The sequence below is a fragment of the Zea mays genome, chromosome 3, assembly GCF_902167145.1.
Source record: "Zea mays cultivar B73 chromosome 3, Zm-B73-REFERENCE-NAM-5.0, whole genome shotgun sequence".
NCBI classification, from domain to species: domain Eukaryota; kingdom Viridiplantae; phylum Streptophyta; class Magnoliopsida; order Poales; family Poaceae; genus Zea; species Zea mays.
The window spans coordinates 4,640,112-4,652,176 of record NC_050098.1 but is presented as its reverse complement, the minus strand read 5'-3'; the positions used below and the strand labels follow the sequence as shown (position 1 = coordinate 4,652,176).

Here is a 12,065-nt window from a genome sequence, read left to right as displayed (position 1 = left end):
TTCCTGTTTTCTGGTTCTCGTTAGGACCAATGAATACTCTCTTTTAAGAATCTTAATAAGCCACGGGAGCAAAGCTGGATGGTATACATAAGTCTTTTCACCGTAACCAACAACAACGGCCTCATCGTCACGCGCCACCAACCGAAGAGCAAGGTGTGAGGATGTGTCATCCTGGAAATGCCTGCTGCTCCCAGTAGAAAATTAGAATATACTCTCTCTGTTCTTTTTTTATTTGTCGTGGTTTAGTTCAAAAATAAACTAGCGGATGATAAATATTCGAGAATGTAGATAAAAACCTTTAGTACTAATGTTTTAAAAAAGCATCCTTACATGAGTGGTGAGTTCAAACGACTTCGGATCTAGCTGTGAACAACCGTGCACAGCCGCTCGCCCGTCGCCCTGCATCACCGGAGGTCATCGCCAGCGATCCATCATGGATTTTGTCGTCACCATTATACTCACGTCGTCCATCTCCAGGGCCCTGAGCCGTTGAAGGCTCGTCAATTTGTGTTCCGTGGCATCGCACGGTCACGTACCTAGTAGAGAGATGAAAAGGGGTGGCCACAGTTTTAACAGTGTTTTGATGAGAGTCACGTAGAAACGTGGTAAACAACGGAACAGTTTTTGTGGCGGCGTGGTCAAAAAATCGAGGGGACGGTATCATCTCCGCCTTATCTCACTTTGATTTCAAACTAAACACATTCTTAGGTGCGCTCGGGGGCGGGGTTTTCTCGACCCGTTCCAACCCTGACCTATTGCTAAACCCTGCTTTCGACTTGACGTGCAAATAACGTGGCCGTAGAGAGCCTTCTCCGAGAAGCTGAGCTAGAATCCAGCCGAACCAAACACGGGGAGCACGACGCGCGCATGGGACTGGGATGGCCGGAGGTGTGCTGCGTTGCGCGGGCACAGCACATCCACATACCACAGCCCCGCAATCATCCGCGCGCATGGGACGGACGGCGGATGTGCCGGCGTCGCCCAAACAACACATCCCGTGACCGACCCTGGCCTGTCCCCGGCCACTGCTCCGTCTCCGTCTCCGTCGTTTTCACGCAATGATGCGGTTCCGAGAACTTGCGGTAGCGCCGCCGCCGAGTCACCAGCAGGAAGAAGCTTGTGGATCTCGTTGCACTTGGACGACAGTGCTACGCTACGGTATATGGACACAGCAGCAGCGCCCGTGCTTGATGCCTTGATCTCGAGAAGCCACCTTTCCTTTTTCCCTTGTGCCTCGTTTATCAATGTTAATTAACCTGGCCGATGTGCTTTGTCACGTAGTAAAATTTTACAGTTTACATTGGCACGTACCACCAGAGACGTAGCTCGTGACTCGTCCCATCCATCACCCAACTTTCACTGCACGTTGGCACGCCATCCAAATGTAATAAATCGCATGCGCTTAGTTAGTTCGATGCTCGCTCACCGGTTGGATTTTCAGCTAACTAAACACGTACTGTCAGTTAATACCTTTGCAAAAGAAATCTCCAACGTGGTAATATCACTACACACGCACATTCTCCAACTTAGGCTCGGTTACACAGGGATTGAGAGATATTAGATCTATCTATATTCAATTTTAATTAGGAAGAGATTTTTTTTCTTCAATCTCCTTCAATCCCTTCGCAACCGAACATGCCCTCTCTTAAGGGATTGAAGTTAGTTTGGAAAGTCAGATCCTCTCGGGGTCCCTCTCATTTCACAGTATTAAGTAAACATTTGAATAAGATATTAAGTTTAGATCTCTTTTCTCTCAAACTAGTTACGAGAGGGATTCAATCTCCTTCTATTTAATTTTGATTAGAAAGAGATTTAATCACATTCGATCTAGATCTAGACGCTATCGAACAAAGCCTAATATAAATCAAATGGGATTGAGCGGGATTAAATCTATTTCTATTTATTTTTTAGAATGATTTAATTCCTTCGGTCCCCTATCGATACAAACGCAATAGAATAAACCTTAAAGGCCTGTTCGGTTAGAGGTGGAATGAGAGGAATTGAGGGGAATAAATCCTTTGCTATTCAAAATTCAATAGGAGGGGATCAAAATCCCCTCTATTTCTCAATGCAAACGAACATGCATGGCCTAAGGGGGGAAACAATATGTAACCATCTCACTTCAATATGTCCATACTAAATTACTTCAACGTACAGATTAAGACCACCCCACCCACACACAGCAACTGATCGATCAGATCAGCAGTAATACTGTTGCTCCCCAATCCCCATGCATGGAGATGGAAGGCACTGTCTCGCTCACGAGCATGCAAGGCACGCTGGCGTGGACACAGCGAAACACGTCCGATCCGGCCCGGCCGGAACCAGCCAAGCCAGCCGACGGTTTAATTTGATCCCAGCCGCAGATCTGGAGTGATCTGGGGCTTTCGGGCCCTCTCCTCCCCTTGCTTATCCAGCTCCCCTCCATCTCCGTGGACGCATCATGTCACGAGCTAACGACGCATCTGCACCACTAATTAATCTACACTACACTTTTCCAAACTGCATGCAACCGGCCCAGGGGCACCACACCACTGTGTATATAAAGTGCCTCCTGTGCGTTACCACACACTCCACATTCAAGCAAAGATCGAGTTGATGAATTGCTAGATACCAAAAAAACAACAACATAGAATTGTTGTCATCATCTTTCACTCAATTAATCAGCTCTTAGTTTTAGTACCAAGCTAGAGTACGTTCCCATTAGCTAGCTGTTCTTTCCCTGTAGCGATACAAGAACAGATACAGCAGAGAGTTCGTTCACCAACTCTTTGGTTAATTCGATTCTTCATGGCGCCTACTGGAGACGCAGCGGCCGCACAGGCGCCGGCACCGAAGAAGCAGTCGGCGAAGTCGAGGAGGATCTCGATTGAGGGGCTGCAGCGCGCCATGTCCGACCTGGCCCTGGAGCTGGCCAGGGACAGCAAGAAGCAGGCCGCCACGCCCGCCGACGCCGACGCCGACGCCGCCAAGCTGCAGCAGCTGCCGGCGATCGCGGAGCAGCAGCAGCAGCAGCAGCAGACGGCTGAGGAGGAGGAGGAGGAGCTGGCGCGGTGCGAGTGCTGCGGCATGCAGGAGGTGTGCACGCCCCAGTACGTGCGCCGCGTCCGCGACCGCTACTGCGGGCGCTGGGTGTGCGGGCTGTGCGCGGCGGCCGTCAGCGCCGAGGCCGAGGGCGGCCGCGCGACGACGGAGGCCGCGCTCGCGGCGCACATGGCCGTGTGCGGGCGGTTCAACCGCGTGGGGCGCGCCAACCCCGTGCTCCTGCAGACGGAGGCCATGCGGCAGATCCTCAGGAAGCGGGGCGCCAGGTGCGACAGCCCCCGGGTCCGGGACCGCGGCGCCCGCCCCGCCGCCGCCGCCGCGCTCGCCAGGAGCTCCAGCTGCATCCCCGCCATAACCAAGGACTTCAACTGACGAGCTAGATGAGAGGACGACACCGACACCGGCCTTCTTCGATCCATCTCTAGCGTTTGTTTGCTTGGAGCGCTGCATCTCGGTGCATCTGCGTGCATGCATGAGACTGAAAGGCCTCGGCATGGATGGGCAATGGGCATGTATCTTATATATGTATGTTGTTTATTTCAGTATATTATATTTTAGGTGTCTAAAATTTAAGTTGATTTTGTAACACTCTTGTACCATAAAATAGTATAAGTAAAATATTGCTTTTGTGATTTGATTTTTTTGTATTTATGGTATGACATACTAAATTTCGATCTTGTCTTGTACCAACTTTTTTTAGGTTCACCTAAGGATCAGCTTTTCCTTTTCTTCTTAAAACGTCGAAATGACCGTTTTGGGTAAAAGCCACTCTAAGCCCAGTAACGAGCATAGCGCAGACCAACACTGGCCGACCACATGGTTTTTGGTGGAAGTTGAGCCCGTTGGCCCATTTCTGAATGCTGCAAAGGAATGTGCTGCCAAAGTGCAAACAGGCATAGCTGCCAGACAGACTCCTCTGAACCGGCACAACCAAACTTTTAAAAAGTCCCCTCCTTTTCCGGCCCTAGTGTTCTTAATTTATTCGATGCAAGCAACCCAGTATGCATACTACACGCTTGTTCACGACAAAGGATATACTACTTGTACCAACCAACCAGTACATGCGCCGGTTATTGGGACGGAGCTGCACATGCGCCGCTCGGGTATCCATTGGTCGGCCGGTTCAGATGGCGCCGACACCGTACGTGGTCTCCCGGCCGGCCTCACCTGTTGCCGTCCAAATGGTGTCTATAGGGCCGATTCGTAAGAAGTTGTCGCTCACCCTCCATTCACGCTAGAGCCAAGTGGTGTCTAGGGGCCGATTCTTCACCACTCCACCCACAATCATTTACATCCGACCGTCCACAAGCTGTTCACTTTATATTAAAGTCAGCTATTTAAACTATTGTAATAAAAGGCTCTTTGTAATGTAATTATTAAACTTTTGATCGCCAAGTTATATAGGCGTTGCCGATCACAAGCACATACTCTCATTTGACTAAAAAGGGCATCAATCTCCTTATCACCGTCAAACCACCTGGATAATGTCAATTATCAAGATTAACAAGCACAAATTCGCACCTGACCAAACAATTAAAGGCTAACAAGAATGGCATGTATATGCAAACTTGCTTCTCCATCAAAGGTCGTTTGCAAAATTTGCATTTTTTAATTTGATAGATTTTAATGCAATTTTTGAGAGTCTAGATGATTTCAAATAAAAAAATTATCAATTACAAAGTTTGGTAACTTCTTGAGATATACAACTTTTATTCGGGTAGTTTTATCATCCAAGATCGTTTGAAAAACTCAAAAAATAAGGATATAAATGATTTCTAGTGGCATTGATTTATAGTGGCGGTTTTTTTAAGAAATCGTCACTAAAAATATCACTGGCGGTTGATAACCGAATCCGTCTGTAAAAATTAGGTCTTACTGTAGACTTAGAGTTTTTTTTCTACTAGTGCAATACACTAATGAGGTACTAGTCTCATGACTTTTAAATCTCAATGACCTCGCTAGGTAAATGCCATAAAGAGGACCACCATAAAAGAGATCACGTCCATCATATATAGGAGGAGCACCATAAAAAAGGAGGGAACATATGAGAGCATCATAAAGAGAAACATATGAAAGAGAGAAGTGTCCGTCGTTAGAGACCCAGTAGTCGGAAGGACCATGAACAGTTGGTTGCTACATATATGGAGGAGGAGCATACATATAAAAAAACAAATGTTGGGAAGTAAGGGAACGGGTATGAGTAGGAACGTCCTTTTACCGATGATGAACGTGAGAAAAGACCATCGGATAAGATTTACCCTGCACGACAGAGTTCTTAGTACGTTGCAGAGATTGCTTGTTGAACAAGTCCGTAAACATATCAAAGTTAGGACTCTATCTAGGATCCATGTTAAGATGGAGATTGAAAAGCTACTAAATCAAAACTGATAGTGAAAAGCTACCAATGAAGGAGATGACTTATAAATTAAAGTTAGTTGAGTGTGAATGAACCCAAGCCCCTCCTATATTTATAGAGTGAATTTAGAATTTTTTATACTTTATTTCTTAAATTGAAACGAATAAAATAGCGTCGACGAATCATAGTGTGCCACATTAGCAAACGCCAACCGGTAGGATGGTTGATATCAGACCCGCTCCAATGTACCGATCGGTATCGACTAGCCCAATTCCATCGTAGATGTCATCGCTTGACCTAGTCGATTGGCGACCGACTAACCGACCAAATCTAGCGTCAGTCGGTTTAACCTGCATTAGAGCATGGGTAGTAATGCAATCCGTTGTGAGCTTTAAGAAGTGGCCATGTCATCTTTAGCAAACTAAAAGTTTAGTCATATAATAACTATATCATAGTACAAGATATATATCTAATACTTGGTTCATCTTTTCCTCCCACAGAGTGTTTTACTGACTGTTTGGTCTATCGGTGCAGTGCACCGTGGAGTCCTCAAGCATCTCATGTTTGGTTCATGTGTGTAGCTATGGAGGATCAGCCGATGCAAAATTGGTCACCCGTCTAGGCTCCGTCGAGACGACGCGAGCATCTCCGCGCATGCAGGATACAAGCACGCCGACCACATGTAGGCACGCAATACAAAATGTTATACGAAATGTTATTTCATTTTGTTTTTTATTATATTTTAAGCAAAAGATTTAATTATTGAATCGATTTTATATTTATGTATCTAAATGTAATAAATCGCATGCGCTTAGTTAGTTCGGTGCTCGCTCACCGGTTGGATTTTCAGCTAACTAAACACGTACGGTCAGTTAATACCTTTGCAAAAGAAATCTCCAACGTGGTAATATCACTACATACGCACATTCTCCAACTTAGGCTCGGTTACACAGGGATTGAGAGATATTAGATCTATCTATATTCAATTTTAATTAGGAAGAGATTTTTTTTCTTCAATCTCCTTCGATCCCTTCGCAACCGAACATGCCCTCTCTTAAGGGATTGAAGTTAGTTTGGAAAGTCAGATCCTCTCGGGGTCCCTCTCATTTCACAGTATTAAGTAAACATTTGAATAAGATATTAAGTTTAGATCTCTTTTCTCTCAAACTAGTTACGAGAGGGATTCAATCTCCTTCTATTTAATTTTGATTAGAAAGAGATTTAATCACATTCGATCTAGATCTAGACGCTATCGAACAAAGCCTAATATAAATCAAATGGGATTGAGCGGGATTAAATCTATTTCTATTTATTTTTTAGAATGATTTAATTCCTTCGGTCCCCTATCGATACAAACGCAATAGAATAAACCTTAAAGGCCTGTTCGGTTAGAGGTGGAATGAGAGGAATTGAGGGGAATAAATCCTTTGCTATTCAAAATTCAATAGGAGGGGATCAAAATCCCCTCTATTTCTCAATGCAAACGAACATGCATGGCCTAAGGGGGGAAACAATATGTAACCATCTCACTTCAATATGTCCATACTAAATTACTTCAACGTACAGATTAAGACCACCCCACCCACACACAGCAACTGATCGATCAGATCAGCAGTAATACTGTTGCTCCCCAATCCCCATGCATGGAGATGGAAGGCACTGTCTCGCTCACGAGCATGCAAGGCACGCTGGCGTGGACACAGCGAAACACGTCCGATCCGGCCCGGCCGGAACCAGCCAAGCCAGCCGACGGTTTAATTTGATCCCAGCCGCAGATCTGGAGTGATCTGGGGCTTTCGGGCCCTCCCCTCCCCTTGCTTTTCCAGCTCCCCTCCATCTCCATGGACGCATCATGTCACGAGCTAACGACGCATCTGCACCACTAATTAATCTACACTACACTTTTCCGAACTGCATACACCCGGCCCAGGGGCACCACACCACTGTGTATATAAAGTACCTCCTGTGCGTTACCACACACTCCACACATTCAAGCAAGGATCGAGTTGATGAATTGCTAGATACCAAAAAAACAACAACATAGAATTGTTGTCATCATCTTTCACTCAATCAGCTCGTAGTTTTAGCACCAAACTAGAGTTCCCATTAGCTAGCTGTTCTTTCCCTGTAGCGATACAACAACAGATCGATACAGCAGAGAGTCCGTTCACCAACTCTTTGGTTAATTCGATTCTTCATGGCGCCTACTGGAGACGCAGCGGCCGCACAGGCGCCGGCACCGAAGAAGCAGTCGGCGAAGCCGAGGAGGATCTCGATTGAGGGGCTGCAGCGCGCCATGTCCGACCTGGCCCTGGAGCTGGCCAGGGACAGCAAGAAGCAGGCCGCCACGCCCGCCGACGCCGACGCCGCCAAGCTGCAGCAGCTGCCGGCGATCGCGGAGCAGCAGCAGCAGCAGCAGACGGCGGAGGAGGAGGAGGAGGAGCTGGCGCGGTGCGAGTGCTGCGGCATGCAGGAGGAGTGCACGCCCCAGTACGTGCGCCGCGTCCGCGACCGCTACTGCGGGCGCTGGGTGTGCGGGCTGTGCGCGGCGGCCGTCAGCGCCGAGGCCGAGGGCGGCCGCGCGACGACGGAGGCCGCGCTCGCGGCGCACATGGCCGTGTGCGGGCGGTTCAACCGCGTGGGGCGCGCCAACCCCGTGCTCCTGCAGACGGAGGCCATGCGGCAGATCCTCAGGAAGCGGGGCGCCAGGTGCGACAGCCCCCGGGTCCGGGACCGCGGCGCCCGCCCCGCCGCCGCCGCCGCGCTCGCCAGGAGCTCCAGCTGCATCCCCGCCATAACCAAGGACTTCAACTGACGAGCTAGATGAGAGGACCACACCGACACCGGCCTTCTTCGATCCATCTCTAGCGTTTGGTTGCTTGGAGCGCTGCATCTCGGTGCATCTGCGTGCATGCATGAGACTGAAAGGTCTCGGCATGGATGGGCAATGGGCATGTATCTTATATATGTATGTTGTTTATTTCAGTATATTATATTTTAGGTGTCTAAAATTTAAGATGATTTTGTAACACTCTTGTACCACCGAATAGTACAAGTAAAATATTGCTTTTGTGATTTATTATTTTGTATTTATGGTATGACATATTAAATTTTGATCTCCATTAAACTATAAAAATAATCATAAGGTATTAATTATCTTGTACCAACTTTTTTTTAAGTTAACCTAAGGGTCAGTTTTTCCTTTTCTTAAAACGTCGAAATGGCCGTTTTGGGTAAAAGCCACTCTGAGCCCGGTAACGAGCATTAGCGCTATAGATGTACATTTGGGCCGGGTTTGATGGGCCGGTCCGAAGCACGGAAAAAAGCACGGCCCAGGCACGGTACGGCCCGAAATAATTTAGTGTCGGCCTGACACGGCCCGTTATATCGGGCCGGGTTTGGGCCGAGGTCACGGCCCATGAGCGGACACGAGCACGGCCCTTTTAAGGCAGACACGAAATGACCCATTTAGAGACACGAAAAGGTCCATATATTTATTAAAACCACACTTCATTTCACACTTTCATATACTTGATAAAGAACACAAAGCTAGAGATAATGCTAGTTAGATGTTTTTTGTAGCTTTGAATTAGAGTGTGTGATGTAATTTTACTTTTGTTATGAACATTAGACAATAAACTGAACTTACGAACTTTGTATATAGCTGATTATACTATTTTCCTTCTAACAAAATGATTTATAAACGAGGTAGTCATTGCATAGCTGTGGTAACTTTAATACAAATATGAAGTTTGATTTTGTTCAAATTTATTTGTCTTATATTATTTGTTTTATTTTTTTTTAATTTAGGGCTCTAATGTGAATTTTGGGCAAAAAACTGAATTTTGGGCCCTAATGTGAATTTCGGGCCAAAATTTTAATTTCGGGCTTTTATAATTTTGGGCCGCCCGAAATAAGCCCGGCACGTTTAAGCAATTACGGGCCGGGTCGTGGGCCGAGGGCTAGGCCCATGGGCCGGCCCGACACGATCCGAAATTCAAATGAGCCGGACCGACCCGAAATTCAAATAATACGGGTATTTTCGGGCTTGGACCGGGCCGGGCGACCCGAATGTACACCTTGCAGACCAAAAGTGCCAACCACATGGTTTTTTGTGGAAGTTGGGCCCGTTGGCCCATTTCTAAATGCTGCAAAGGAATGTGCTGCCAAATTGCAAACAGGCATAGCTGCCACTCTGCCAGACAGACTCCCCTGAACCGGCACAACCAAACTTTAAAAAAGTCCCCTCCTTTTGCGGCCCTCGTATAATTTATTCGATGCAAGCAACCCAGTATGCATACTACACGCTTGTTCACGGCAAAGGATATACTCCCTCCGTTTCTTTTTATTTGTCGCCGGATAGTGCAATTTTACACTATCCAGCGACAAATAAAAAGAAACGGAGGGAGTACATATACTACTTGTACCAACCAACCAGTACATGCGCCGGTTATTGGGACGGAGCTGCACATGCGCCGCTCGGGTATCCATTGGCCGGCCGGTTCAGATGGCGCCGACACCGTACGTGGTCTCCCGGCCGGCCTCACCTGTTGCCGTCCAAATCTATTACTACTCTATAAGGACCGAGGGAGGGCGTCCACACACACCATGCCCCCGCCTCCGTGACTGTCGCGCTCCCTGCCCCTACGCAGGTCCGTGACCGTCGCGCTCCCACCCCCAATGCGCACGCTACCCCCACCCACCTCCCATTCCGCTGCCAGGATCATGCAGCTCTGCGCCGCCACGCCCGAGCGTACTGGGGCGCTGGCGCCGCCGCGTTCCCGCAGACGCCCGAGCGGAGCCCGAGGTTCACGGGCGACGCCCGACTGGGGCACTGCGTTCATGATGTCGCCGAGCGCTACGGCTGCGCCGAGGACGCCGGAGAGGTGGCCCGCGCTGCCCGCACTCTGGAGTACGCGCCTGCGCCGAGGCGAGAGCAGGCGAGGTGGGGCGGCGAATCTGAGGCAGAAGCGCCTGCGCTTTATGAATCCGGAGCCGAATCGCTCCGTCCAGCTTGCCTCCTCACCGTTGCTTTTGCGCTCTGCTTTTCACTTGCCTTGCGTGGATCTGCTCAACGCACGAACCACCGCCTCGCCGAGAAGGAGATCGTCATCGTCCTCTCCTCTGCCTCCGCGGTCCCCGTCGAGAGCAGTGTTGCTGTCTTCGACTAGCACAAGGTAATCCCCCTCCTCCCCTCCAAAATCTCACACCCGCTTCCTCCTCTTCTTGCAGATTCAAATCATACATGGCCTAGAGAAGATCTAGGGATTTGATTTATCGTGTCTTTGTGGTGTTCCCTTAGCGATGTGTTGGGTTTTTATGCCTTCCAGATGGAGGAGGGAGGACGGACAGAGGAATTGCCTGTGCAATGGTGTGCATTTCCAAATGCAGCAGATATTGCATTTATTTTAAGAAATTGTAACTCCACGCTACAGACATGATGAACATTTAAGAAAGAAAACATCATTTCTCATAATAAAAAATATCCTAAATAGGTGTAGTTGGCATATCTTTAGTAGCAAGGTTTGTTTAGTATGTTTGCTTGTCGTGAGTCTAACTGGGTAGCTTGCTAGGTGATCCATTTTGAATTGCATCCTTTGCGTCGACATAGGAGGCGTCGACATTATGCAACTCTTCAGTTTGCCCTTAAGTGGACTGATCTCATAAATAAAAACCTCACTCGTTCAACAATACTATGAGGATCAGTTGCTTGTCCACGACGAGCCCTTACTCGTGGTTTCACACCAACACCATTACCAGCTGAATTTGGTTGAGTTTGTACATCAGAAGGATGGCTAATAGGACCCTCACTTTTATTATCATTGATCCGTGAAGGAATCTAAACATTTGAAAGAAGAACCCCATGTCAGGTAGAATTTGATGAAAGACAACATAAAAGGAACATGGCTACCGTGCAGAAATATATGCTTTTAAGGAACCTAAAAACCTTTTGAGGGACCAGTGCTCCTTGCATTGCAGCAACTAACATTTGATTCCGTGCAGTGAAAGTAGGGATATTGCACACTGCATTTTGCTCCTGCAGTATGAAAGCTGACTTTTACTGGCACAGTTCAAATTAACAGTAAGATTGATGTCACCCATTTCAGTAGCATGGTTGTGTAACCATTTTGCCTATGTACAACAGAGAGTTGTGTCCTTGTAGTGTATAGCATAATGTGTTTGTTCATGTGCAGTAAACATTTCTTCTTTGTCTATATCATCAGGAAGCAATGTTGAGGCGGCTAAGCGATGCTACAATGGAACAATCCAATAACAGTGATTCGTCTATTGACGAGAGGTCCATCCAGCCTCGAAAGAATATGAACCCCCTACCTCAATAAAGGCAAAGACCACAACTCCAAAAATCACATTTTCACTGTCCTAAATGGACTGATGGCAGCATTCCTTTGGATGTACTTTCTGATAAACTCACAAAAATAAGCAAGGTAAGCAATTGTAGTTTTACTTTATTGGCTCCCAGTCTTCATTTAGTGATGCTGACTTTACCAGAGTTTCTAATACAATTTCTACCAAGTTTCAGGAAGCTTTTGAACGAAGAGATTTCATAGCAACTGTTGTAGCTAGCGCCCTGCAAGAGGCGTTGATCTCTGTATCTGTGATCAGGAACATATATAAATTGATGTTGCGATTACTAATCCGATAT

General features: G+C 47.4%; 2 protein-coding genes across 2 annotated transcripts; both read left to right on the top strand.

Moving 5' to 3' along the window:
• Positions 1-2,544: 2,544 nt before the first annotated feature.
• Positions 2,545-3,684, top strand: LOC103649609 (uncharacterized). The gene has a single exon (XM_008675346.3). It carries the CDS (start codon positions 2,791-2,793, stop codon positions 3,415-3,417), a length of 627 nt encoding a protein of 208 aa, XP_008673568.1. The 5' UTR covers positions 2,545-2,790; the 3' UTR covers positions 3,418-3,684.
• Positions 3,685-7,385: 3,701 nt separating this feature from the next.
• Positions 7,386-8,511, top strand: LOC100278899 (uncharacterized). Its single transcript, NM_001152026.2, has one exon. It carries the CDS (start codon positions 7,599-7,601, stop codon positions 8,214-8,216), a length of 618 nt encoding a protein of 205 aa, NP_001145498.2. The 5' UTR covers positions 7,386-7,598; the 3' UTR covers positions 8,217-8,511.
• The last annotated feature ends 3,554 nt before the right edge of the window (positions 8,512-12,065 follow it).